Genomic DNA, 25451 nt, shown 5'->3' on the forward strand with positions numbered 1-25451 from the left:
TCTCTAATGCAATCACATCCCTCCTATAGTGTGGCGACCAGAACTGCACAGAGTATTCCAGCTGTGGCCTAACCAGCGTTTTGTACAGCTCCATCATAACCTCCCTGCTCTTATATTCTATGCCTCGGCTAACGAAGGCAAGTATCCCATATGCCTTCTTAACCACCTTATCTACCTGTCCTGCTGCCTTCAGGGATCTATGTACATGCACACCAAGGTCCCTCTGATCCTCTGTCCTTCCCAGGATCCTACCATTCATTGTGTATTCCCTTGCTTTGTTAGTCCTCCCAAAATGCATCACCTCACACTTTTCAGGGTTAAATTCCATTTGCCACTGTTCTGCCCATCTAACCATCCCGACTATATCGTCCTGTAGCCTGAGGCTTCCCTCCTCGCTATTTACCACTCCACCAATTTTCGTGTCATCTGTGAACTTACTGATCATACCTCCTACATTCATATCTAAATCATTAATGTACACTACAAACAGCAAGGGACCCAGCACCAATCCCTGCGGTACACCACTGGACACAGGCTTCCAGTCACAAAAAGAACCTTTGACCATCACCCTCTGCCTCCTGCCACTAAGCCAATTTTGGAACCAATTTGCCAAATTGGGAAAGAACGGTGATATACTTCCAAGTCAGGATGGTGTGTGACTTGGAGGGGAAATTGGAGGTGGTGGTGTTCCCATGCGCGTGTTGCCTTGTCCTTCTAGGTGGAAGAGGTTGCGGGTTTGGGAGGTGCTGCCGAAGAAGCCTTGGCAAGTTGCTGCAGTGCATCTTGTAGATGGTACACACTGCAGCCACGGTGCGCTGGTGGTGGAGGGAGTGAATGTTTAAGGTGGTGGATGGGGTGCCAATCAAGCAGATTGCTTTGTCCTGGATGGTGTCGAGCTTCTTGAGTGTTGTTGGAGCTGCACTCATCCAGGTAAGTGGAGAGTATTCCATCACACTCCTTACTTGTGCCTTGTAGATGGTGGAAAGGCTTTGGGGAGTCAGGAGGTGAGACATTCGCCACAGAATACCTAGCCTCTGACCTGCTCTTGTTGCCACAGTATTTATATGGCTGGCCCAGTTAAGTTTCTGGTCATTGGTGACCCCCAGGATGGTGATGGTGGGGGATTCGGCGATAATAATGCCGTTGAATGTCAAGGGGCAGTGGTTAGACTCTCACTTGTTGGAGACAGTCATTGCCTGGCACTTGTGTGGTGTGAATGTTACCTGCCACTTATCAGCCCAAGCCTGAATGTCGTCCAGGTCTTGTTGCATGCGGGCATGGACTGCTTCATTATCTGAAGAGTTGCGAATTGAACTGAACACTGCGAACATCCCCACTTCTGACCTTATGATGGAGGGGTCATTGATGAAGCAGCTGAAGATGGTTGAGCCTAGGACACTGCCCTGAGGAACTCCTGCAGCGATGTCCTGGGGCTGTGATGATTGACCTCCAGCCACCACAACCACCATTAAGCGCACCGACTATTTTGGGCAGTTCAAAAAGTTCTTTGCACCTCGTTAACTGTATTTACCAATTTAAAAAGCTCTGCTCTCCTTTCATGATTTCTGTGACTTGGATCAGGCAGCCCCGCCACCTCCAGTTTCCCCCCGGGGTCTCTGGAACTCCTGCAACTGCTGCGAGCCCTTCATGCTGGCTGACTTGCCGCCACCAGTGGCTGGGTTAGAGCCAGATTTCTTGGGCAGGATCACGGCCTGGATGTTGGGCAGGACGCTCCACTGGGCAATGGTGACACCATCCAGCAGCTTGTTGAGCTTCTCGTCCTTTTGGATGGCAAGCTGCAGGTTGCGGGAGGTCAGTCAGTAAGCATTGTGTAGTACTGAGCGAAACAAAGTAGAAGGTCCCGGATTCAATCCTCGGTCAGTGCAGCCTTAGCTTGGCCAGCAGTTGGGAGGCAACATGTCACTCTGGCTTGGAAGATGCACGAGTGACCGTCGGGTGGGAATAGGATCGAACTTGACTCTGATACATTCCACTGTCAGAACACCTTATCCAGGCTCGCACATTCATTGAATGAGGCATCGGTGAGCAAATTACGCACTTGAAGCTGCCTCAGAGAAAAAGTCACCACTTTCAGAGAAAATTTCCAGTCCGCAAGTGGGTGAAAGCTCAGATTATCAAACACTGACTCAGTTGGTTCAAGACTACCCATTATTTATAGTACAAACAACGAGTTTGTTTCTTGTCTGGGACCCACCTCAGAGCCTGCACGAAGCAGACAGATGTTCACATTTTTATCCTTTAAAACAAGCACCAACAACTCCTGGGGGATTTACAGTCAGTGACTGAGTTTACATACTCCTACGCAGATAGCTGCTTTAATGAATTTAGCCATGGCTTAGTGGGTAGCGCTCTCACCTCTGAGTCAGAAGGTTCTGGGCTCAAGTCCCACTCCAGAGATTCCAGCACAAAACTCTAGGCTGATACTCCAGTGTCAGTACTGAGGGAGCGCTGCACTGTCGGAGGTGCTGTCTTACGGATGAGACGTTAAACCGACGCCCCGTCTGCCCTCCCAGGTGGACGTAAAAGATTCCATGGCACTATTTTGAAGAGGAGCAGGGGAGCTATCCCCGGTGTCCTAGCCAATATTTATCCCTCAACCAACATGAAAAACAGATGATCTGGTCATTTATTTTGTTGCTGTTTGTGGGACCTTGCTGTGAGTAAATTGGCTGCATGAGTATGAGTAATCACCTCAAACTAAGATTTCCCCAGCCCTCTGCTTTACATAATAGTATATAAATGACCTGGATATTGGAATACAGAGTAAGAATTTCTAAATTTGCCGATGACACCAAACTTGGGGGTGTGGCAAACAGGGAGGTGATACCAATCAACTGCAACAGGACATAGAAAGGCTAGTAGAATGGGCAGACAAGTGGCAGATGGAATTTAATACAGAGAAGTGTAAGGTGATGCATTTTGGCAGAAGGAACAGGGAGAGGCAATTTACACTTAATGGCACAATGTTAAAGAGTGTGCAGGGACAGAGGGACCTGGGAGTTAATGTGCATAGCTCCCTGAAGGTGGCAGGGCATATTGAGAGAGTGGTTAACAAAGCATATGGGATCTTGGGCTTCATAAATAGAGGTATTGAGTACAAAAGTAGAGAAGTTATGCTGAACCTTTATAAAGCGCTGGTTAGGCCACAGCTGGAGTATTGCGTCTAGTTCTGGTCACCACACTTTAGGAAGGATGTGAAGGCCCTTGAGAGGATGCAGAGGAGATTTACCACAATGGTTCCGAGGATGGGGGATCTTAGCTACAAGGACAGGTTGGAGAAGCTGGATTTATTTTCATTAGAGCAAAGGAGGTTATGGGGTGATTTGATAGAGGTGTACAAGATTATGACGGGTTTGGATAGGCTAGACGGGGAAAGGCTGTTCCCACTAGTTGATGGTACAAGGACTAGGGGACACAGATTTAAGGTTTTGGGCAAGAGATACAGGGGGGAAGTGAGGAAAAACTTTTTTACGCAGCGAGTGGCGAGGATCTGGAATTCGCTGCCAACGGAAGTGGTGGAAGCGGAGACACTCAATGTTTTCAAGGGGAGACTGGATAGGTCCTTGAGGGAAATAAACTTGCAGGGCTACAGGGATAGAGCAGGGGAGTGGGACTGACTGGATTACTCTACAGAGAGCCGGCACGGATTCAATGGGCCGAATGGCCTCCTTCTGTGCTATATGACTCTATGGGGGAAAAATTCGGTATCGCCCATTTTGGGGTGCAGTTATCGGGCGGGCGCAAAGTTTAGCGCCTGCCGCTAATTATCGCCTCCGACTGCAAAATTTGCCTCTATCGCCCCTGGAGGTGATTTGAGTGCTAAATCAGGCGCTACACACTTCTCTTAAGGCGCTAACGTCGAGGAGCTACCTCAGAACACTGGCGAAGCTCAGGTGATGTCACTTAGCAATGGAACCCAGACAGACTGGCGCTGGCCAGTTCTTAAAGAGGGGCTAGCCAGCCACACCCTGCTCATTGTAGCGTTGACTCTGGTGTTGGAAAGACCTACTACCATTGTGCTGAGAAGAGTGATGGATAGGCCCAGGGAGAGAGCTCAGTGCTTTAGCGACCAGGCCTTGATAGCTCTGGTTACTGCCGTCGAGCGGCGACAGACAGTGCTGTACCCAGAGAGCGGCAGGAGGCCATTGCCCCGGGAGTACCGAAGAGTCTGGAAGAAGTTCAACGACCTCACTCAGGTAGTCAGGGTGAGTGGCTGCTTTTCAATACTTCTACATCCCTCCATCTCAACCTCACTGTGCCCAGAGAGTTTAAAAACCCCAAATGCCCAACACTCATCCAAGACCTATGGCCATCTCATAAAACACACACGCACATTCACACCTTGCATACATTAAGGGCTATTCAACTATGGGAGGCACATCAGGCAAGCACATGGCTGCACACTCACTCAGATGCCATCCTTTTTCTTGCAGGCCAAGCTCTCTCATAACAGGCGGGAGCAGCAATGAACGGGAGGAGGACCGGCTGACCTACACCCCCTCACCGTACTGCAGGGCTCCTCCTGAGTGGTCCAGACAGCAGAACCGTTGCTTCAGCACGCCGATCGTCTGCTCAATTAAGTTCCTGGTGGCGCTATGGCTCTCATTATACCGCAGCTCGGCAGGGGTGTTGGGGTTACGGAGGGGTGTCGGGGTTACGGAGGGGTGTCGGGGTTACGGAGGGGTGTCATCAGCCAGGTGCAGAGTTGATAATCCTTGTCCCCGAGGAGCCATCCACTTGGGTGATGCGGAGCCTTGAAACCGTCTGGCACACCAGTCTGGCGCAGGATGAAAGCATCATGGCTGCTGTCAGAATAGCGGGCATTGACGGCGAGTATGAGCTGTGTGTGGTCACAGACCAACTGCACATTTAAGGAGTGGTAGCCCTTGCGGTTTTGGAATACCTCTGCATTTTCAGAGAGGTCCTGGTCCTCAGTTGAGGCTGCAGATCTGGTTGCAGCAGGTGACAGAGCTCAGTGACCACCTCCTTGCTGAAGCGCAGCCTGCGCAAACACTGCTCCTCAGACAAATGAAGGTATGAGAACTGCTCCCTGAATACCCGCAGAGGGTAAGGTCTCCTGTGCAGAGGCCTGTTGGCCCTCCTCCCTCTGGCCATGATTGCCATTCTCTCTCTGCGCCTCTGCTGCCTCCGATTTTGCAGGTGCAGGACGATGCCCCGAGTCAGTGCAGCCCCCATAGTATCTTCTAAATCGCTGGAATGAAGGTGAAATCAAAATGAACCTGCAAAGTGCTGCTCAGGACCCAAAACTCCTTCGCACAGCGTTGAATCTCTCCAGACGTCTCTCTCCCTCTCAGCATGCGTGGTGCAAAAATTTCGCCGACAAGAAAAGGCAGGAAGCAGCTGCGTTTAAATAGCACTCCCCCAGCCCCTTCTCCACTGCAAAACGTTCCCCTCTACCGGTCGTTGCGAGCGGCAGGCGGAAAGGCAGGTGGCGCAACTCAATATCCGGTCCGGGGCATTGCACGCTCGACTAACGTCACGACCTGCGGGCGCAGGAGATCGAGGCGGTAGTGTTTAGCGCCGCTGCAAAACATCTGGTCAATTTCGCGAGCAGCGCTAAAATTGCCGCGCTTAGGTGCTAAGTTCCTAACGCCCCGTTAGCACCCCCCTGGAGGTGCTAATGGGAGGCACTAAGCAACCGAACGTTTCCCCCATGACTCTATCTCTGTAAAGCAGAATGACACAAAGAAGAGTGAAGCCATGAACCTCAAATTTTTCTGTTTGTATCATGTGCCACGGATGCATGGCGGAGCCTAGCTGATCCCCGAACAAAGGCAGAAAACTCAAGCTCACTCTGTCCTCCCCATCTCAGAGTACAGCCCAGCAGACAGGAGAGCTGATCCAGAGCCCAGCCTGTGTTCCTTAGATCTATTGCTAGCACTTTGCTGCCCCCTGCTGCTCCACACATGGATTGCAGAACAAAATCAAGATACTGGCCAGGCCCTGGGAGGATAGTTTTAGTCATAGCTCACTTCCTCCAAATCAAAGGTGTTGCTATGGGAACCCGCATGGGTCCTAGCTATGCCTGCTTTTTCGTGGGATATGTGGTGTGGAACACTCTTTGTTCCAGTCCTACTCGGGTCCCCTCCTGTGGTATATGTGCCTTTAAGAGCCCCCTGTGTACTGTAATGCCGGTAATGGCCACTCGGGCTATATAAGCCTGTATATTGTCTTGTATCTGTTAGTTCACCTCCAGACTTTGTTCAGTAAACACCTGTGAAACCTACTCCTGCCTTCCGTGTCTCTATTAACACACGGATACAACAGTGGCGACGAAGTGGAAATGGACTTACCTGCAATTCGGCAGCACCTCAAGAAGATCGATTCCTCAGACGAAAGTCAAAGAAAAGCAAGAAAAAAAAACAAAAAAACTGTGGTTTCACCAGCTAGCCGAGCTGGTGGCAGGTACTGCAATAATCCTTCCTGGGCGGCGGGCTGGGGCTCCATCGGCTGGCTCTGCAGCGGGGCCGAGCAGCGAAGGCGGAGGCAAACACAGAGAGGGGGGGAGCACTCGGGAGACGGCCGGCGCTGCAAAGCAGGTCGGCGTTCGGACAAGCAGAGGGAGGGAAAAGTCCCAGAGAGTCCGGCGGGAACGAGTCTCCACCTGTAAATAAAAACCGCGGAAAACAGCGTTGTCAGCAGCAGCAGCGGCGGGAAAGTGCGGGAAGCGCCATTTTTTTTGCAGGAAAGGAAGGAAAGCGCGGGAGGCACCATTTTTTTTCCAAGATGCCTAAGGCTGGCAATATTAATGCTTTCGATAACGATATAGAGAATTGGACCACATATGTGGAAAGAGTGGAGAAATATTGCACAGCGAATGAAATAAAAGATGATAAAAAGGCATCGGTACTTCTAAATCTAATGGGCGCAAGGACATACGGGCTGTTACAAAACTTAATCACTCCAGCCAAACCGATGGACAAGAATTTTAAGGAGATTGTTGATACCCTACACTGCCAATTCGGGACAGGACTGGCAGATTCTCTACGAGACAAATTCGTCTGCGGTCTCCTAAGTGAAGGAACACAAAAAAAGCTACTTTCTGAGAAAGATTTGACACTGGACAAGGCTTTCAGTGTGGCTGTATCATACAAAGCAGCAGCAAGAGGAGCTGCAAAGATACAGCAAAAGCCACAGGACTTCGGCACCCATGAAATGACACGGGGTTGAGAGAGATGTTATCGCTGCGGCAGATCCACCCATGACCAGAGGGACTGCTGGTTCAAGGACAAAGCATGCAGGCAATGCGGAAAGATGGGACACATGACACGTGTATGCCGATCTGGAAAAAAAAATCCACTGACAGAAAAAAAAATCAATAAGGAAAAGTACAGAAAGGTACAAATGATGACGGACAGTAGCTCCAAAGACCAGAAGAGCAACAGCGACTCCGGAAACAAGAGACTAAGCTCTCTCAAATTACATAATGTAATTGCCAAAGAAGATTACCAGACCATTTGGGTTACCCTCACGATAGCGGGGTCCCCAGTTAAAATGGAGCTAGATACAGGATCAGCCCTAACCGTCATAAGTCGACAGGATTACGAGCGGCTATTTCCGCATATACCTTTGAAAGACACATCCATTATCTTGAAAACATATACGGGGCAGAAAGTATACCCAAAAGGGAAAATAAAGGTGCCTGTTGTATACAACGGCAAGGAAATACAGAAGTTGTATTTATACGTTCTGCAAGATGGTGGTCCACCGCTGTTGGGACGTGAATGGATCAGGAAGATACGTTTAGACTGGCACTCCATTCAGGCACTGACGGTGACCAGTAAGAAAAAAAATGATGACGTCATACCTGAACGATTAAAAGACATCTTGGCCAACGCCAAGGAAGTGTTTCAACAGGAACTAGGAACCTTGAAAGGCATCACCGCCTCAATAAAAGTGGAAGATGCGGCAATTCCCAAGTTTTTTAAGGCAAGGTCGGTGCCATACGCAATTCGTCCAGCAGTCGAGGCAGAGCTGGAGAATTTGGAAAAGGCAGGCGTATTATCCAAGATAGATTGGAGTGAGTGGGCAACACCCATCGTCCCGGTCATGAAGAAAACGTTGAATAATGATAAATCTGAAGAACAGAGAAAAATTCGCATCTGTGGGGACTTCAAGGTGACTGTAAACCCGGTCCTTCACATGGTACAGTATCCTCTTCCGAGGATAGAAGATATTTTCGCCTCACTATCCGGAGGTAAACGTTTCACCAAAATTGACTTGGCACAGGCATATCTACAGATGGAAGTTGAAGAGGCCTCTAAAAAGTATCTCACGATAAACACACACAAAGGCCTGTACCAGTACAATCGACTGGTTTTCGGAGTAGCATCAGCTCCAGCTATCTGGCAAAGAGCTATGGAGCAAGTCCTGCAAGGGATTCCGGGGACTCAATGCTACCTAGACAACATCCTTGTAACAGGAGAAAACAACAACGAGCACCTTGCCAATTTGGAGCAGGTGCTCACTAGGCTGAGAGAACGGGGCCTAAGAGCAAATCGCCCCAAGTGCGAATTTTTCCAGAAACAAATATATTGTGGCCACATAATTAACGAGGAAGGGTTGCATAAGTCACCTGAAAAAAATTGAAGCGGTCATAAAAGCCCCAGCACCTGAAAATGTCTCACAATTAAGGTCGTTCCTGGGATTGATAAATTACTATCATAAATTTTTACCGAACTTGTCAACTCTTCTGCACCCTCTTAACGAACTGCTACAAACAGGAGTAATTTGGAAATGGGGCGAAGACTGTAAACGTGCCTTCCATAAATGCAAAGTCTTGATCACGTCCAAGGAAGTTTTGGCTTATTACAACCCATCACTGCCAATCAGACTGGCGTGCGATGCATCCCCTTACGGCGTAGGAGCGGTATTATCGCATAGATTCCCTGATGACTCGGAGCGGCCGATAGCTTTTGCGTCATGCTCATTGAACTCAGCTGAGCGTAACTATGCCCAGATCGACAGGGAAGCACTCAGCCTGGTATGGGGAGTGAAGAAATTCAACCATTACCTACACGGACAAAAATTTACCTTGTTGACTGACCATCAACCCCTTGTCTCCATATTCAACCCTAAAAAGGGTGTTCCCATTATGACAGCGCAAAGGCTACAGAGGTGGTCCCTTTTCCTAGGGGCACACCAATATGACATAGAATACAAAAGGATCAAAACAGCATGGGAATGCTGACGGTTTATCGCGCCTACCGTTGCCAACGGTAGAAGAGGCACCTACAGTAGACCCAGTGGAGATGTTCCACTCAACCATAGTGGAATGTCTACCAGTAACAAATTCTGCCATTGAAAAGGAAACGAGAAATGACCCGATTCTCTCACGAGTCTACGATTTAACAGTGAAGGGATGGCCAGCACATGGCGAACCACTGTTGCCAGCATTCTCGCAAAGAAGAGAACAACTGTCAGTGTGCCGAGGAACCTTGATGTGTGGATCCAGAGTGGTGATTCCACCCAAACTCCAGGATAAAGTGCTAAAGGAGCTTCACGAGGGGCATCTGGGTGGAGTGAAAATGAAGAACCTAGCCAGAGCGTTTGTGTGGTGGCCAGGTATCGATGGAGACATCGAAGAAATGACCAAGAGCTGCCTAGGATGCCAGAAGGTCCAAAACGCCCCACCACAAGCCCCTCTACATCCATGGGAGTGGCCCTCATCTCCATGGCAAAAGGTACACATCGACTTTGCTGGTCCGTTTATGGACTCAATGTTCTTAATCGCGGTGGATGCACACTCCAAGTGGCCGGAGGTAATAAAGATGTCCTCCACCACCACGGAAAAAACCATCACAGTATTAAGGATCATATTTGCCAGGAATGGGCTGCCTGAACAGATCTGTTCTGATAATGGACCGCAATTTGTGTCCGAAGAATTCAGGAAGTTCTTAAAAAACAATGGGGTTAAGCACTACACGTCCGCCCCATACCATCCCGCCACCAATGGATTGGCTGAAAGGTTTGTCCAGACCTTCAAGAAGGCCATAAAGGCCATGGGTAATGAAGACATAAAACTTCAGCATAAGGTAGATAACTTCTTGTTTGCATACAGGAATGCAACACATATGGTTACAAACCAAACTCCCGCCATGATGTTCTTCAATAGAAGCCTAAGATGCCGGCTGGATTTGATCAAGAAGGGACGTGGAGAACTGGCAATTTCAAGGCATGAATGAAAGGCCAACTAGAACCTTCCAGATAGGTCAACAAGTTTTGGCCCGGGACTACCGTACCGAGAAATGGCAGCCTGGAACTATTTGCACACGACTAGGACCGCTGATGTATACCGTGGACATTGGTGAAAGCATAATAAGGCGCCATGCTGACCAGATCATAGAGTCATCCGAAAAGGGACAACCTACACCACAACGCTATACGCCTAATGATGAAGTAGAGATACCCATAGTATCTACCTCCGATCCAGTGATACTGGAACCAGATGAACCCGACACTGGCATTCAAGCCGAATCAGCCTTGCCAAAAGAACCTACTACACCACCAGAAACTACAACACCACCGAGGCGTTATCCGGACCGAGTCAGGAAGCCTCCAGAGAGACTGACTTATAATTGATTAACTGCAGCAAATGTGTAGATTATTGTTCTTGTAACATGTTAATTAATGATTACTTAAAATATTATGTACTGGTTGTCTAAAAGGGGAGGAATTGTGGTGTATGTGCCTTTAAGAGCCCCCTGTGCACTGTAATGCCGGTAATGGCCACTCGGGCTATATAAGCCTGTATATTGTCTTGTATCTGTTAGTTCACCTCCAGACTTTGTTCAGTAAACACCTGTGAAACCTACTCCTGCCTTCCGTGTCTCTATTAACACACGGATACACCTCCCTCACCTCTTTTTCCGATACATTGATGACTGTATCGGTGCCGTTTCCTGCTCTCGCCCTGAACTAGATAATTTCATCCACTTTGCTTCCACCCTTCCTTCACCTTCACATGGTCCATCTCCGACTTCTCCGTCTCCATCTCTGGGGATAGGTTATTGACATTCACTACAAGCCCATCGACTCCCACAGCTACCTGGACTACACTTCCTCCCACCCCGCTTCCTGTAAGGACTCTATTCCATTCTCCCAGTTTCTCCGTCTCCGCCGCATCTGCTCTGACGATGCCACCTTCCATACCGGTGCTTCCGACATGTCTTCCTTTTTCCTCAACCGAGGATTCCCCTCTACTGTGGTTGACACGGCCCTTGACCGTGTCCGTTCTATCTCCCGCACTTCTGCCCTCACCCCTGCATCTCCCTCCCGGAACCACGATAGAGTTCCCTTTGTCCTCACCTTTCAGCCCACCAGCCTCCATATTCAACGGATCATCATCCGCCATTTCCGCCACCTCCAGCATAATCCCACCACCAAATACATCTTCCCCTTTCAGCATTCCGAAGGGACCGTTCCCTCCACGACACCCTGGTCCACTCCTCTATCACCCCCAACACCCAGCACCTTCCCATGCAAGCGCAGGAGATGCAACACATGCCCTTATAGCTCCCCCCTTCCCACTGTTCAGGGCCCCAAACACCCCTTCCAGGTGAAACAGCGTTTTACTTGTACTTCTTGCAATCTAGTATACTGTATTCGCTGCTCACGATGTGGCCTCCTCTACACTGGGGAGACCAAACGCAGATTGGGTGACTGCTTTGCGGAACATCTCCGTTCAGTTCGTAAGGGGGACCCCGAGCTTCCGGTCGCCTGTCACTTTAATTCTCCGCTCCATTCCCACTCGGACCTCTCCGTCCTCGGCCTCTTGCATTGTTCCAATGAAGCTCAACGTAAGCTCGAGGAACAGCACCTCATCTTTCGATTAGGCACTTTACAGCCTTCCAGACTCAACATAGAGTTCAACAATTTCAGATCATAACCTCGGCCCCTATCATATATATATTTTTTATTATCCACACTTTTTATCTGTGTCTTCTTTTCTTCTCCCCCACATGGCAGCTGTCTTTCATTCTGCCAGCGCAATTTACACTTCATCTAGAGCCATCTTTTGTTTCTTAACCTGTCCCATTACCATCTCCTTTTGCCTTGAATGATGTCTCTTAACATCTCCTGCCTTCTATCCTATCACAGACCTTCCCTTTTGTTCTTTCATCCCCTCCCCCCTTTCCCAGCTCCTACACTTGCTTAAAAATCTGTTCCATTTCCTGTTTTTTTCCAGTTCTGACGAAAGGTCATCGACCTGAAATGTTGGCCCCGATTTTCTGCCAGCCATCGGGCGGGTTTTCATGCGGGCGGGGGCCGAAAATCGCCGAAATAGGGGGTCGCGACCCCCCCCGCCCGATTCCCCGCCCCGTCCGACTTTCGGACCGCCATTTCTCCGCGACCCGAATCAGTCCTGCCCGCCGCTGGCGGGACTGGCCGTCGGGACCCTGATCACCCATTATTGGCATGTTTAATGCCATTTTAGGGTGTCCTTGCGATTTTCAGGGGTTCCCCACGCTAAACACGCCTGCGGGGAACTCCGCTGATGAAACCTGGCGTGAAGCTTGCCGGCTTGCTTGCTCTCAGCTGCAGGTCATTCGGGAAAGCTGCGATTTAAAGGGACAGCATTTGTATGTTGAAGGACCTTGTTGTTGCAGGCTTGGGGCTACTTCTTCAAGGCTTAGGCACAGCTGTGGAAGGTTGGAGTCTCACACACTGCTCCAATGCGATCTCCTGGGAAGCCCCTCTCGCCACCCTCACTCAGCGCTTCCTCAGCGGAGGCATCTACCAGAAGCATGGGACGCCTTTTTTTCCTTCCCTTCTTGCCATTAGAGGATCTCCAGCAGCAGAGGCGGCAGCAGCAGAACCAGGAACAGCAGGATGAGCACCAGGAGCACCAGGCTGCTGCTCACTCACCTGAAGCTGCACAGGCCAGAAGGGGACAGTGCTTGGAAGTGTTTTGAGAGCACCTTGCTGCGCTTTAGGGGGCCATGGGGACCCATATCTGCACTGGCAGTCCTACTCAGAAGGACTTCCATGAAGGTCTGGTTTCTCTGTTCAATAGATGGCCAACGCTCCTCAAGAGATGTCATTCTCTTATGAGCACTCACCATGTTTTCCGTACCCTGGCGAGTTATCTCCTCCATGGAGGTTGCCAACCTTTCCATGGTGATGTGTTCCTGCGCCAATGACTCCACAAAGGCTCTGCTCATGGTCGCTATGGACTCCTCTATTCGCTCCACACTCGCAGCGACCCTGGAGACAAAACCTGCCAGAGACTCCTGCATCTGTGCATGGAGATCCATCACCTCTTCTCTTGCGGATGGACCCAGAGGCAGAGGGTCGACATGCAGCGCCGCTGAGCTGAGCTGGCAGAGTCCTGCGCCCTCCGACGAGGACTCGCCACTGCTGTCCCTGTCTCCAGAATCTGCTGAGGCTCACTTGTGAGCTGTGAAACACCAGGTGACAACACTACTCTATGTCCCGAAGGTCCTCCCGAAGTGTGAGTGTCTGCGCTGGTGCTGGGTGCGCTTACTTCTGCTGACGCTGCGCCCTCAGAGGTTAGGGCTTCCTCTGAGGAGTCTGGCTGCACAGCCTCTTCCTCCTCCACTGTGGGCTCTGGATGGTCCTGTGGGGGAGTAGAGGAAGGAGTTAGAGATGTGATGCCAAGGTTACATGCACATTCGAGTTGACATCTGCTGACACCTGCATCCATGCAGCCTTGGTCTCAGTGGGAGGCCTCTTCCTGCCTGACCTAGGGAAGAGGACCTCCCTGTGGGCCCTAACCCCATCCAATAATGCCTGCAGTGAAGCTTCGTCGAATTTGGAGGCAGCTCGGGGTCTGGCACCAGCCACAGCTGCTGCAGGCTCCTCTGCCATCCTGTATGGTTCGTTTGGAAGCCAACAGAGGAAGCAATGCTTGCTGTTGACCTTGAAAGCACCACGAATGATGACATCATACTGTGGGGCTTTCTGACTGGAAATGGACAATTAGCAAGGCTGCCCACACGCTGGAAATTAATTGGCCACTTGAGGGAAAATTGCGTGCAGCTGGCTGACCCATTTTTTTGTGTGTCAGAACCCCACATTCGGGGGAATCCGACCATTTCCCACACAATCCACAAAATCGGGCCCGTTAACTCTGTTTCTCTCTTCACAGATGCTGCCTGACCTGCTGAGTATCTCCAGCATTTTGTTTTTATTTCAGATTTCCAGCATCTGCAGTATTTTCTTTTTGTATTAGTTTTAGTCATAGTTTTATTCATATCCTAGAAAGCACAAACAAGTTCATTATCACTCGATATTGAAAGGAAAATTCCCTAAAATTAAAGTATTTATTACAGAAAACAATTCTGGCCCACAGCAAAATGCACTGGTAATCGAGAGATAGCAAGGTTAATGATCAAAGTACTAGACATCACTAAAGCAGGAAAGTAATGAAAGTCACAATAGAAGGAACCATTATGCATTCAACATTGACAGCATTTTCATCTTAAACTGAACCCTTCTCAGTACCGTAAACACTTTGTGCTCCCTGCATTAGACACAGAACATGCCAATATGGTCCCTTACAGGCTCGCAGAGTTAGGAGAGGTAGGACCAGTCAAAACCTCGCAGGAAATCACGCGTTATAATTTTCTGAGCAAGAGATTAAATCTTATATATTTAGGTTGGTTATGGGGTTGACAAAATGACACCTTTTAATATGTTAGAAGTGCCTTGACACATCAAATTCTCAGATGAACGCACAATTAGAATTGTTTCAGGTGTAAAAGCTCTCAGTACAGTGTAACATCCGATCCATTAAGAAGCCAGTTTAACTTAAAGGAGCTGTACATTTGTTAGCCTGGGCAGGATTTTTATAAACTGAATGCTAGATTTAAAACTGAGTTTCGTTGGTTACACAGGGTGAGAGCAGACCATGCTTCATCTCTAGCTGAACCTTACTGGAAAATGCAATTGTGTGGACACGAAGTAAGAACTGGATCAATGTGGCTGTGATTGGGGTGTACCAAGGATTTTTAAAAGAGTTTGTCACACTGGTGGGTCACCTCTGCACATTGCTGGAAACGCATGTATGCATATCAGGCAAGGATAGGATTGGGTGCTGTGCTGTGCCTCTTCCTACTACAGGAAACTTTCGCTTAAACGGCACCTAAATATCCGGAATTCTCTATTAACTGGCAAAATTCTCACTCCGAAAACAACACCTCAATAACCGGCAATGTTGCCGAGTCAGAGTTTCCCGCGGTGGCCGAGTTAGTCAGTGGGGGTAGTTCTCCAAACTGCCACTACTCGGCTTCTTGGCGCTGTCGGAAGTCCGAACACCTCAATACCCCGTAACAGGAGTCTGACTCTCCCGCGCTGCCGGTCGTCTCTTCTGATCCGCCATTTTACAGGGGTACTGTGTGTCTCCCACGCTGCTGGTAGTCATTGCATTGCATTACCCTCAACTGGCAGTACTGTACTTAATCAAGCATCTTCCACCATCCATTTAACACAACATTCTGTAGGTGAGTACCCAATTACTATATATTGCACATTTCTTGATTATTTTATTTATTTTTTGTTAAAAATAGCCTCGGTAGATAACCCTCTCCATCATCCGGAAATTTTGATCAACTGGCAACACGGCGGTCCCGTCGGTGCCGGATACCAAAGAGTTTCCTGTACTATTTAAAGTGTCGGCCGTGGCTCAGTGGGTAGCACTCTTGCCTCTGAGTCAGTAGGTTGTGAGTGCTGCACTGTCAGAGGTGCCGTTTTTCGGATAAGACGTTAAACCGAGGCCCTGTCTGCTCTCTCAGGTAGACATAAAAGATCCCATGACATTATTTCGAAGAAGAGCAGGGGAGTTATCCCCTGTGTGCTGGTTTTTAAGGAGTGTCTTAAAGGAGGAGAGAGAGGTAGTGAGGCAGAGGGGCTTAGGCAGGGAATTCCTAATACACAAAGGAGAAATTAAAGTCAGTGCTTCAATGTGTTACCTTTGGCTTTTTAAAATAAAATTGAAATCTCCCCCCCCCCCCCCACCCCAAATTTTTTCCATGCTCTCTCCAAGGTGCTGACTCATGCTGGGCACCAGCTCCATTGAAGTGGCTGCCTTCCAGTGCATCTTGCCCACGTGGCTATACTTTGTGACTGAGTCTTGACAGTGAGTGTTGGCAGGCCATTCAAGCTTGGAGGACAATACAACCGAGTCTGATCGGGCCTTCGTCTGACACATGCAGTTTCCAGGGTGATGAGGACCTTTCTGGTCAGTATGACTCAGGACCACATAGTACATCTATCTAATTAGCCATTAAAGGAGCTCTCTGATGGGCTGTTTGAATGAGGGGAGGATTAGGAGTGACCAATTTTTCTGCTGGATTGAGGCCTGTGGGACACACCCAGTTTGTACTTACCCAAACCAGGAGATCAGCAAACCACCAACTGAAGAACCAATGATCATCCCCATACCATATGAGAGACCAAGCTTCCCCAGGGCACCTGTCCGTTCCGACTCATTAGAGAGGTCAGTCACAACCATCTGAGCAGCTGGGAGGGTTTAAAAGGAAAGAAATGCATTTTAAAATCAGACACAGGAGAGACGGGACGAAAAATGGAGGGGCAAAAAAAGTACCACAGTACCTTGCATCCCGTGCATGAAGACTGAGGGCACCCGGGAAAGGAAAAGCAGTGACACATTAGTCGAAAGTCCCATCAGAACGTAGGTAAGTCCTGAGGAGAGGTATGCTAGTGATAGGGCAGCTCGTCCTCCAAACAAATCACCAAACCTGTCAGCAGAAAAAATAAAAATACCACATCAAAGATTCCTGCACACTCACAAATTAACACACAGTGGATAACCACTGGGGCACCTGCGGAAAGCACACTTGTCAGCAGTTGGGCAAATTCCCTAACATCCCTCCAGAGGTAGCTGCCAAGATAGCGGGAAGATAGACATGTTCCAGCTGTGACAAAAGCAGAGTTTTCATCCTGTAACAAATAAGGACATTTGTAATTTTGTCAAGACAGGTTTCAAAATAGCTAGAGTTAAAATGGAAGTGTCTTGCCTTACTAATTGGGTATTTTAAAGATAAACTCCAGCTCATGCCAATCAAACAAAGTTATGGTTTCAATTACAGTCAATATCAAAAGCAAATGGACCATTTGAAAGCCAGGAAGCTACAGTTCACATCCTATCCACCCAAGTGTTAAGGTTGGCTAACATCTTAATTGCCAGACCATTGAGAAAAAATAATAATTTTACCATCAAATGGGCCTGCTTTAACATCAAAGTAATCACAACTATATCCTGAAGGATGGCCCCAGTCCCCTGCCTCTACCACACGAGGGGTTAAGGAGCACCACAAAGGTTAACTCCCATGTAACTGCCATCAAAGACTCGGTCAGAAACGACTGAAAAGCGCTATAAGTACTTCAGACGGCTTCTTTTTTTTAATTTGAAACAGTTTATATATTGTGCAAGTCTAGCACTATACTCAGTTTCTTGGGCGAGTTTACTGCCTCTTTGTATTATGCAACCTGTGAAGAATTCTCACCATTGGTTTTAAGCTGTACACACTAATCTGATGGCATGGTATTGTCTTTCTTTCAAAGGAGAACCTGATGAATATTCCCCATGATGGAGTGGTCAATATTGTTAATCCCAGACATTCTAGTCCATGCATGGCGTGTACAAAGGCACAGGTTTCCGTTTATAGGAGACTTGGTCTACTTGTAGAAACCCCCTTTTGGCCATAAACAGAACATAAAAAGTGTTGAGAGAAAACCCAACTCTGGCCTCCCTCACAACCTGCAGTCCATTATCTTACGAGTCAAAATAAGACTTCTTTGGAGGATAGCTCACAATTGCTAACAATTCCTGAATCCATCTCTGTTTAATCAACTACAAACATGGAAGGCAGCAGTGCTGCCTCACAGAGGCAAACTGCAGTGGGTAATGAGGAGAGACTCATTGCATAGAATACATCTATAAAAAAAAACATAAATGCACTGGAGAAAGTGCAAATAAGATTTACAAGGATGGTACCAGAACTGAGAGATTACAGCTATCGAGAAAGATTGAACAGGGTGGAGGTTTTTCTTTAGAAAAGAGAAGACTTAGAGGTGGCCTGACAGGTCTTTAACATTGTGAATGGGTTGGACGGGGTAGATGTGGAGAATCCAAAACTAGTAGCCATAAATACAAGATAGTTAATAAATCGAATAGGGAAATAAGAAGACATTTCTTTACTCAGAGAGTGGTTAGAATGTGGAACTCACTACCACAGGAAGTATTTGAGGCAAATAGCTCAGATTCATTCAAAAGGAAACTAGACGAGTACATGAGAGAAATGGGAATAGAAAGATGTGCTGAAAGGCTGAGATGAGGCAGATGGAATAGGAGGAGACTCGTGTGGATTATAAACACCAGCACAGACCAGTTGGGCCGAATGGCCTGTTTCTGTGCTGTATATTCTATGTAATCTATAACCATAAACATTAGTAGTCTTCCCTGTATATTGAGACGAGTGGAATAGTCTCAGCTATAAAGGCTGTGCATGCACAGTCAATTCAGGTTCTTACTGTTGGGACACCATTTGAAAATTCAGACAAGTCCCTTTGCGTGCCACTGACTTTTACAGCAGTATTTATTGCGGTAAGTTCTTTTTTGATCCAGCCCTAATCGCTTCCACGTTCCACTCGCCACTTTTAACTAATAACTATCGTCAAATACTTCATGACACAGCTTGTACTTCTGCATATGGGTTGAGAGCAGTGGCCAAGAATGCTTGAAAGTTCCCCACTTTATCTTTTGGAAGCAGACCAAAGTACCGCAAATGGTCCACAACATTCTCTCAGGACCAGCCGTTCAGGCAAGTGGCCGGATATCATTCTGAAACCCAGATAAGCTTTTCAGCCGAACAAGGATGGATGATTAGTTCTGCCAAGGTAAATACCTTGGGAACCTTTCGCAATAGTTTATAACCAGCCACATTTTCCGCCCATTCATTCTTTTTGTGGAAGTCTGGTGACCTAGTCTGTGACACACTGACTGCTGCCCTGCTCTTGAACTGGACTGCATCATTTTATATATGAGCGACTGCTTTCAAAGTCAGAGTGCGTTAGAGGTGTAAACATTGACTGAGCTGAGCAGGGAGAACACAAAAATAAAAAAATGACAGCTAGAGATTAACGCACAGTGAGTCACTGCCACTATGGTTAGACTGTTTTAGCCCCTTGAGTAAGTCACTGATAAGAAGGCAAACAGGAATTCAATTGTACAGTGGTGTGTGGATATAGGTGTTAGAAGCTGGAAAGTGGCTGCAAGGAAACTCGTATAAGTGCAGTCTATCCAGTCAGTCAACACTTTCTTTCCCCTCATGCGGAGCCGCCCTGTGTCGGTTGGAAGCTTGCCCGTTTGAAAAGAGACCTTTTTTTTCCTGATTAAATTGGTGTTTGAGACTGGGAGGGTGAACCATCAATGGAGAGAGGGCGCATGTCATGTGGCCTTAGAGAGAGGGGAAAAGGGAGGGTAGATAGAAAGAAGGAGACTTTCCAGTCTCTGGGCCTGCAGCAAGGTCGTAATAATCAGGATCCGGTGAGACTCTCTCCTTCAGTGTCTTCAGTCTGAGTTCATAAAATAGCTGACGGTGTTATCATGATTTTTCTCGTACCTCAGACTCGGAGCTTTATATTCATGGCCATGTGCTTCTCTGACGGACGGATAGGCCTGGTCTGGGCGCTCATGTCCTTTGAGATACCGTGGGCTTTGTGAAAGGGTTGGGGAGGAGGAAAGAGGGGGCTTCCTTTGTCACTAAAGGATTTATGGTGATGAGGTTAGTTGGGTAAAGTCGCTCAGGGCCCGATTTATTTCTCCGTTTCTCTCAAGTGCCATCCGCCTCCGCCATTACTGGTGCTGTTAATTCAAGTCGCTGACTTTCACCGCTGTGTTGGGGTTTAGTATTGAAGTAAGAGGGAAGTTCTTTTTCCTAAATGGAGGACGTGGACCTGGAATTTTAGGGCAGTCCGGCTGAGTGTGCACAAAACGAGCCTGTAGTGAGCACTGTCTAGGTTACTCCTGGTTCATTTCCTGTTAAGCAAGTGGTTGCTGGGGTGGAGCAGACCTTGAGCAGTAAACAGGCACATAATGTAAGTTTAGGATAAAAACAGAAAATGCTGGAAATACTCAGCAGGTCAGGCAACATCTGTGGAGAGAGAAACAGAGTTAATGTTTCAGGTTGATGACATTTTTAAAACTTGTTTTATGGGATGTGGGCATCGCTGGCAAAGCCAGCATTTATTGCCCATCCCTAATTGCCCTTGAGAAGGAGTTGTGAGCCACCTTCTTTAACCGCTGCAGTCCGTGTGGTGAAGGTACACCCACAGTGCTGTTGTTAGGTAGGGAGTTCCAGGATTTTGACCCAGCGACGATGAAGGATCGGCAATATACTTCTAAGTCAGGATGGTGTGTGACTTGGAGGGGAACTTGGAGGTGCTGGTGTTCCCAAGCACCTGCTGCCCTTGTCCTTCTGGGTGGAAGAGGTCGCGGGTTTGGAAGGTGCTGCCGAAGAAGCCTTGGCGAGTTGCTGCAGTGCATCTTGTAGATGGTACACACTGCAGCCACGGTACGCCGGTGGTGGAGGGAGTGAATGTTTAAGGTGGTGGATGGGGTGCCAATCAAGCAGACTGCTTTGTCCTGGATGGTGTCGAGCTTCTTGAGTGTTGTTGGAGCTGCACTCATCCAGGCAAGTGGAGAGTATTCCATCACACTCCTTACTTGTGCCTTGTAGATGGTTGAAAGGCTTTAGGGAGTCAGGAGGTGAGACACTTGTCACAGAATACCTAGCCTCTGACCTGCTCTTCTTGCCACAGTATTTATGTGGCTGGTCCAGTTACGTCTCTGGTCAACGGTGACCCCCAGGATGTTGAAGGTGGGGGATTCGGCGATGGTAATGCCGTTGAATGTCAAGGAGCGGTGGTTAGACTCTCGCTTGTTGGAGACAGTCATTGCCTGGCACTTGTGTGGCGCGAATGTTACCTGCCACTTATCAGCCCAAGCCTGAATTCTGTCCAGGTCTTGTTGCATGCGGGCATGGACTGCTTTATTATCTGAGGAGTTGTGAATGGAACTGAACACTGTGCAGTCTTCAGTGAACATCCCCATTTCTGACCTTATGATGGAGGGAAGGTCATTGATGAAGCAGCTGAAGATGGTTGGGCCTAGGACACTGCCCTGAGGAACTCCTGCAGCAATGTCCTGGGGCTGTGATGATTGACCTTCAACCACCACAACCACCAGTCAGATCTGAAACATGAACTCTGTTTCTCTCTCCACAGATGCTGCCTGACCTGCTGGGTATTTTCAGCATTTTCTGTTTTTACTTCAGATTTCCAGCATCCATACATAGTATTTTGCTAATGTAAGTTTCGGACTTAATAAATTCTTCTTTACGTAAGGTGTAATATAGATATTAATAACTAATTTTATACTGAAAAAATACTTGTGTTGTGTTACAGGTGGTCCGTGGAATTTTTATAACTTGGGAGGGGGGCCTCGGAAGCAAAAAGGTTGAGAATCCCTGCTCTAGGTGGTTAGTATAATTTTTGTTATTTCTTTCAATGATAATATGGCACTATAGTTACATAATAAACACATCCCACATCCCAGTACAAGTCATTCCAGGCTAGCCAGTGCTTGCCTCCTGCAGTAAATGATCTATTCTCAGGCATTCCTCCCACCTCTGTAGAGACAAACACTCCAAGATGAAGAAATCATCATTGACTGTTTACAAAGTTCACACACTGTTGATTGATGCCTCCGTGTGTAAATGCATTGCATGATTTTGTAGTGAGTATACAGTTGAGGAAGGTCCCAGGTTTGATCTCTTGATCTGTGTCAGGTCAGCATCTGGGCGGCGCTGCAAATGGCACATTCTAAGAGAGAAGGAGAGCGAGAGAGGCCCACAAACAGAAATGAGGAAGTGCATGCGTGTGGATGTTGCGATCAAGGTTAGCTGTAATGCCCTTCATGGTTGAATAACCTAACAACACTCACTGCCTAGACTCATGCATGAAGAATAGGCTACTTTGGATGAGGGTCTGCAGGGTGCTTGGAGCCTGCAGAACTGCACCCCAACTTGACTCAAAGCCTTCTGGAGAAGAGGGCAGGGTGAAAACTATGAGAAAATAAAACCTTGCGACAATACCCTTCATATTTCACTATTGCAATATTTCCATTTCCCACACCAGCCCTTTGGCCTTTATGAGCAAGACTGTCAATTTAGTGCCAACTTATGGATAGTGCTTGGGCATCAGAGCCCAACTGTTAGTGGTTGTAAGACTATATTGTGACACTATCCATAGGGCTAGAGGGAAATAGAAATGTTGCACTCAGGGAGTATGAAGTGTGCTACTCTAAGATTATTTATTTTTCTCCAAGTTTTTAACCCTGCCTCTTCTGAAGGTTTTTGAGTCCTTTTCAGATACAGTGCTATGGGTGCTGACCACCCTCCGGAGTCTTATCCAAGTAGCTTATTCTTTATACATGAGACTTACAGGCAGTAGAAAGAGGAGACGTTTAACTTATTGTTCTGGTCTGGTCTGGATTTGACCCCAGATGCTTTACATGAGAAGAGTATCTAACCCATTGCAGCACCTGTCCCCAGTGAGTACCTCTGGCGTCCTCAAGTTGGAGCCACCAATCATACTTCTGAAAACTAATGGAACAAGAGATGATTTAAATGTATCCCTTGTTTAGTTAAATGAGTGAAGAGACAGAAACACGCCCTGGACAGGTGCCCTCTACTTGTTTATTTACAGTCTTTACTTGGCGCTATGCCACAGTTGCTATGTGACTGACTTAAACCAAAATTATCTAATTCAGGCTGAAAGTTTATAATTGAAGGAGTTTGCATTCTTACGTGTAACAACAAAGGCGCTAGGAGTTTTAAAAAAACTTTTGTAATTCTTTAAAGTCAAACTTAAAATTAATATAGTTATTCAGAATGATTTTCTTTCCCTCACTGTCTCAAACCGTTGACATAATAATTCCACTTTTAAATCACAAAGCCCCGAGCTTTCCTCTTTTTCGTGCTCCAACATTCTGGTGCAAAACAGAGTAACCTTTGGACCCTTAGTGAAAGCAGCTCACAATAGTAGGCGTCCATACACTGATGTAAATCAAACATCGGGGCCTAGAAATTGGGTTGGGGTGCCAAAGTGGCGACAAAGTTGCCTGAGCGCAGGATTTAGCGCAGCGTTCGAGGCTTTAGCGATCGTCAGATATTCAGTTCCATTGCCCCTAGAGGGAGACGGGGCGAGGCTCGAGGCGTCCCTCTTAGGGCGCTGAAACTGAATATCGCAGCGCAACGTGCTGCGGCACGGCACGCTGCGGTACTGCAGGCCTTCCTCCCATTGTTAAGGGGGAGGGGCCTGCAACAGCGCGATCCCCGCTCGCGAGTGCCGGCAAACGAGCCCAGCACCAAGGAGAAGTGCCGGGCTCTCGGGAAACAGCCGGCAATGCCGCAGGGAGGGGGGTCAGGAGGCCGGGGACGGAGGTGCTGGCAGGCGGCCGCCGAAAAAGGCAGCCACCCCGCACCTCCACCTTAACTTGCGCCGCTGCCGGCACAGTAAGGCCCCGCGAACCGGGCGCGGGTAGCGAACGGCGCAACTGCGGCGTTCGCTACCAAATATCGCGAACGGGGCGCTGCGCACACCGATGACGTCATCGGTGGCAGCGCAGCGCAAATGGCTAATGCCAACATTAGCGCCCCTGCTGAATATCGCGGGAGGCGCAGCCAGTGGCGCTACAGCCACTGACTGTCTCTGTAGGCGCTAACAGGTGGCGCTACTCACCCAATTTTTCCCCCCTGATTTATAGATAGTGTTACATACTTCATCTGTGTAAGTGTCCATTCGGTCTTCAGAACCCAGACTCAATGCTGCCCCACACTGGACAGAACACTTCCTGACTGTAGCTGACTTTAGTTATACGACTCAACTGCAAGCCTGACGAAAACTGCTCTCAATCTCTGCAGTGTAGGATTCTCAAAATTAACAGATCCCCAAAACGAAGAAAACCCTATTAAAGTGATTTTGGACCCTTGCTAAAAACTTCAGGAGTGATAAGAAGGGCATGTTGGGCCTAACAAGGAGATTCAAGATCAGAAAACAGACTTGGCATTTTTAAAAGGACATGTTCAGGCATGTTTGGGGAAAAGGCTGCAACAAAAAAATGGGATCTGCCTTTGCAGTAGACAGTTTGAGTATTCGAGATAGCCAAACTGTCTGGGGGAACTGTAAACGTCACTCAGCCCCTATCAAGAAATTTACATGCTAACAATAGACCCACAGAAGAACAGCCTCACAAGACCCATCCAAAAACCATGCATAAAACAAATTGTTTAGCCAACCTACAAAGAATCTCAGGCCCCACAGGAAACTCAAAGCTTGAGGACAATTCAATACAATTAGATAAGAGCTCAACAGCTCAGGAAAACCATCCCGAAACCACTTTAAACAATTTAAGATTAAGAGGCCCCAATTAGTATAATTGAAAGCCTGTTTTCTAAAGACAGAGAAGTTAAGAAGTTCAAAAGACTCGTTCAGCAGTTACACAGTTGCAACAAGTTCTCTACAAGCTCTACAGTTCTGGGCAGTTCTCAGGAGTTCATCAAGTTCGAAGAAGTTCGCAGTTCTGGAAGCAGGTCAACACACAAGAAGAAACCAGAGCAACAGTTTCAGTGACCATCAGACACCTCGCGGCAACAAGGGCCTTACGAAACAACCAACCGGGGTACGGCAGGCACCAACCAACACATCCAGCGAACCCCAAAATCGCGAACCAGCTCAACTGTCAAGGAGTCGTTTTGGTGAGCATTATCCTTGGTCCTTCAGAGCCTAACTTAGCTAGTAAGGTGGGATTGGGAGGGGTGAGAGATTTGTCTACTGTAATTTTTCCCTCGTGTATGTCGAAGTGTTTTCCCCATTTTATTAGAGTGTTATTATTGTGTTGTATTTTCTTTCTCAAATAAAGATCAAAGTTCTTGCACCAAAATCAGTTGTTTGCTGCACTTTTATCACAACCCCCAAATAAGTCCAAGGTCTAGAACCAAGGGAGTGGGAGCGGTTCGAGCTGCTCATAAGTCAGAGGTGAAGCTGACCCCAAACACCACCCCCTACAGCAGTGACAACCAGAACGGTCACATTGGGCAGCAAAACTGATGTTCTGATGCTTCTGCTAAGACACATTGTCAGATTAACGTAGAGCAACTCTGAGAGATTCAGTGTCGAGGCACAATGTCAAGAGTTAATTTTTATTTTTCAGAAACTTAGGAGAAGGGCCAAGATCCATAATGCAGGACATTGTCAAGACTTAGAAGAGTAGAAGGGAAGGTGATGTAAATCAGGAGTAGTGGTTGTGAGACTCCAAATCCTGCAGATTGTAGAGACTGAGGGAGACAAGGAATTTCTAGCTT

The 25451-nt window shown here is 47.9% G+C and overlaps 1 protein-coding gene across 1 annotated transcript in view; it reads right to left on the reverse strand.

Annotated features, from left to right (window-relative positions):
- slc67a1 (solute carrier family 67 member 1) overlaps nucleotides 1–25451 on the reverse strand; it is a 123442-nt gene that overhangs the window by 69345 nt on the left and 28646 nt on the right. The window contains exons 3-4 of the mRNA XM_086007691.1: nucleotides 16618–16763; nucleotides 16392–16524 (exon numbers count right to left, since the gene is read on the reverse strand). Coding sequence (XP_085863817.1) covers nucleotides 16392–16524; nucleotides 16618–16763 — 279 coding nt within the window. The remainder of the gene's footprint in view (nucleotides 1–16391; nucleotides 16525–16617; nucleotides 16764–25451) is intronic.

This window comes from Somniosus microcephalus, chromosome 15 (genome assembly GCF_052327205.1).
Source record: "Somniosus microcephalus isolate GS21.2 chromosome 15, FLI_Smic_1.0, whole genome shotgun sequence".
Taxonomy (NCBI): Eukaryota; Metazoa; Chordata; class Chondrichthyes; order Squaliformes; family Somniosidae; genus Somniosus; species Somniosus microcephalus.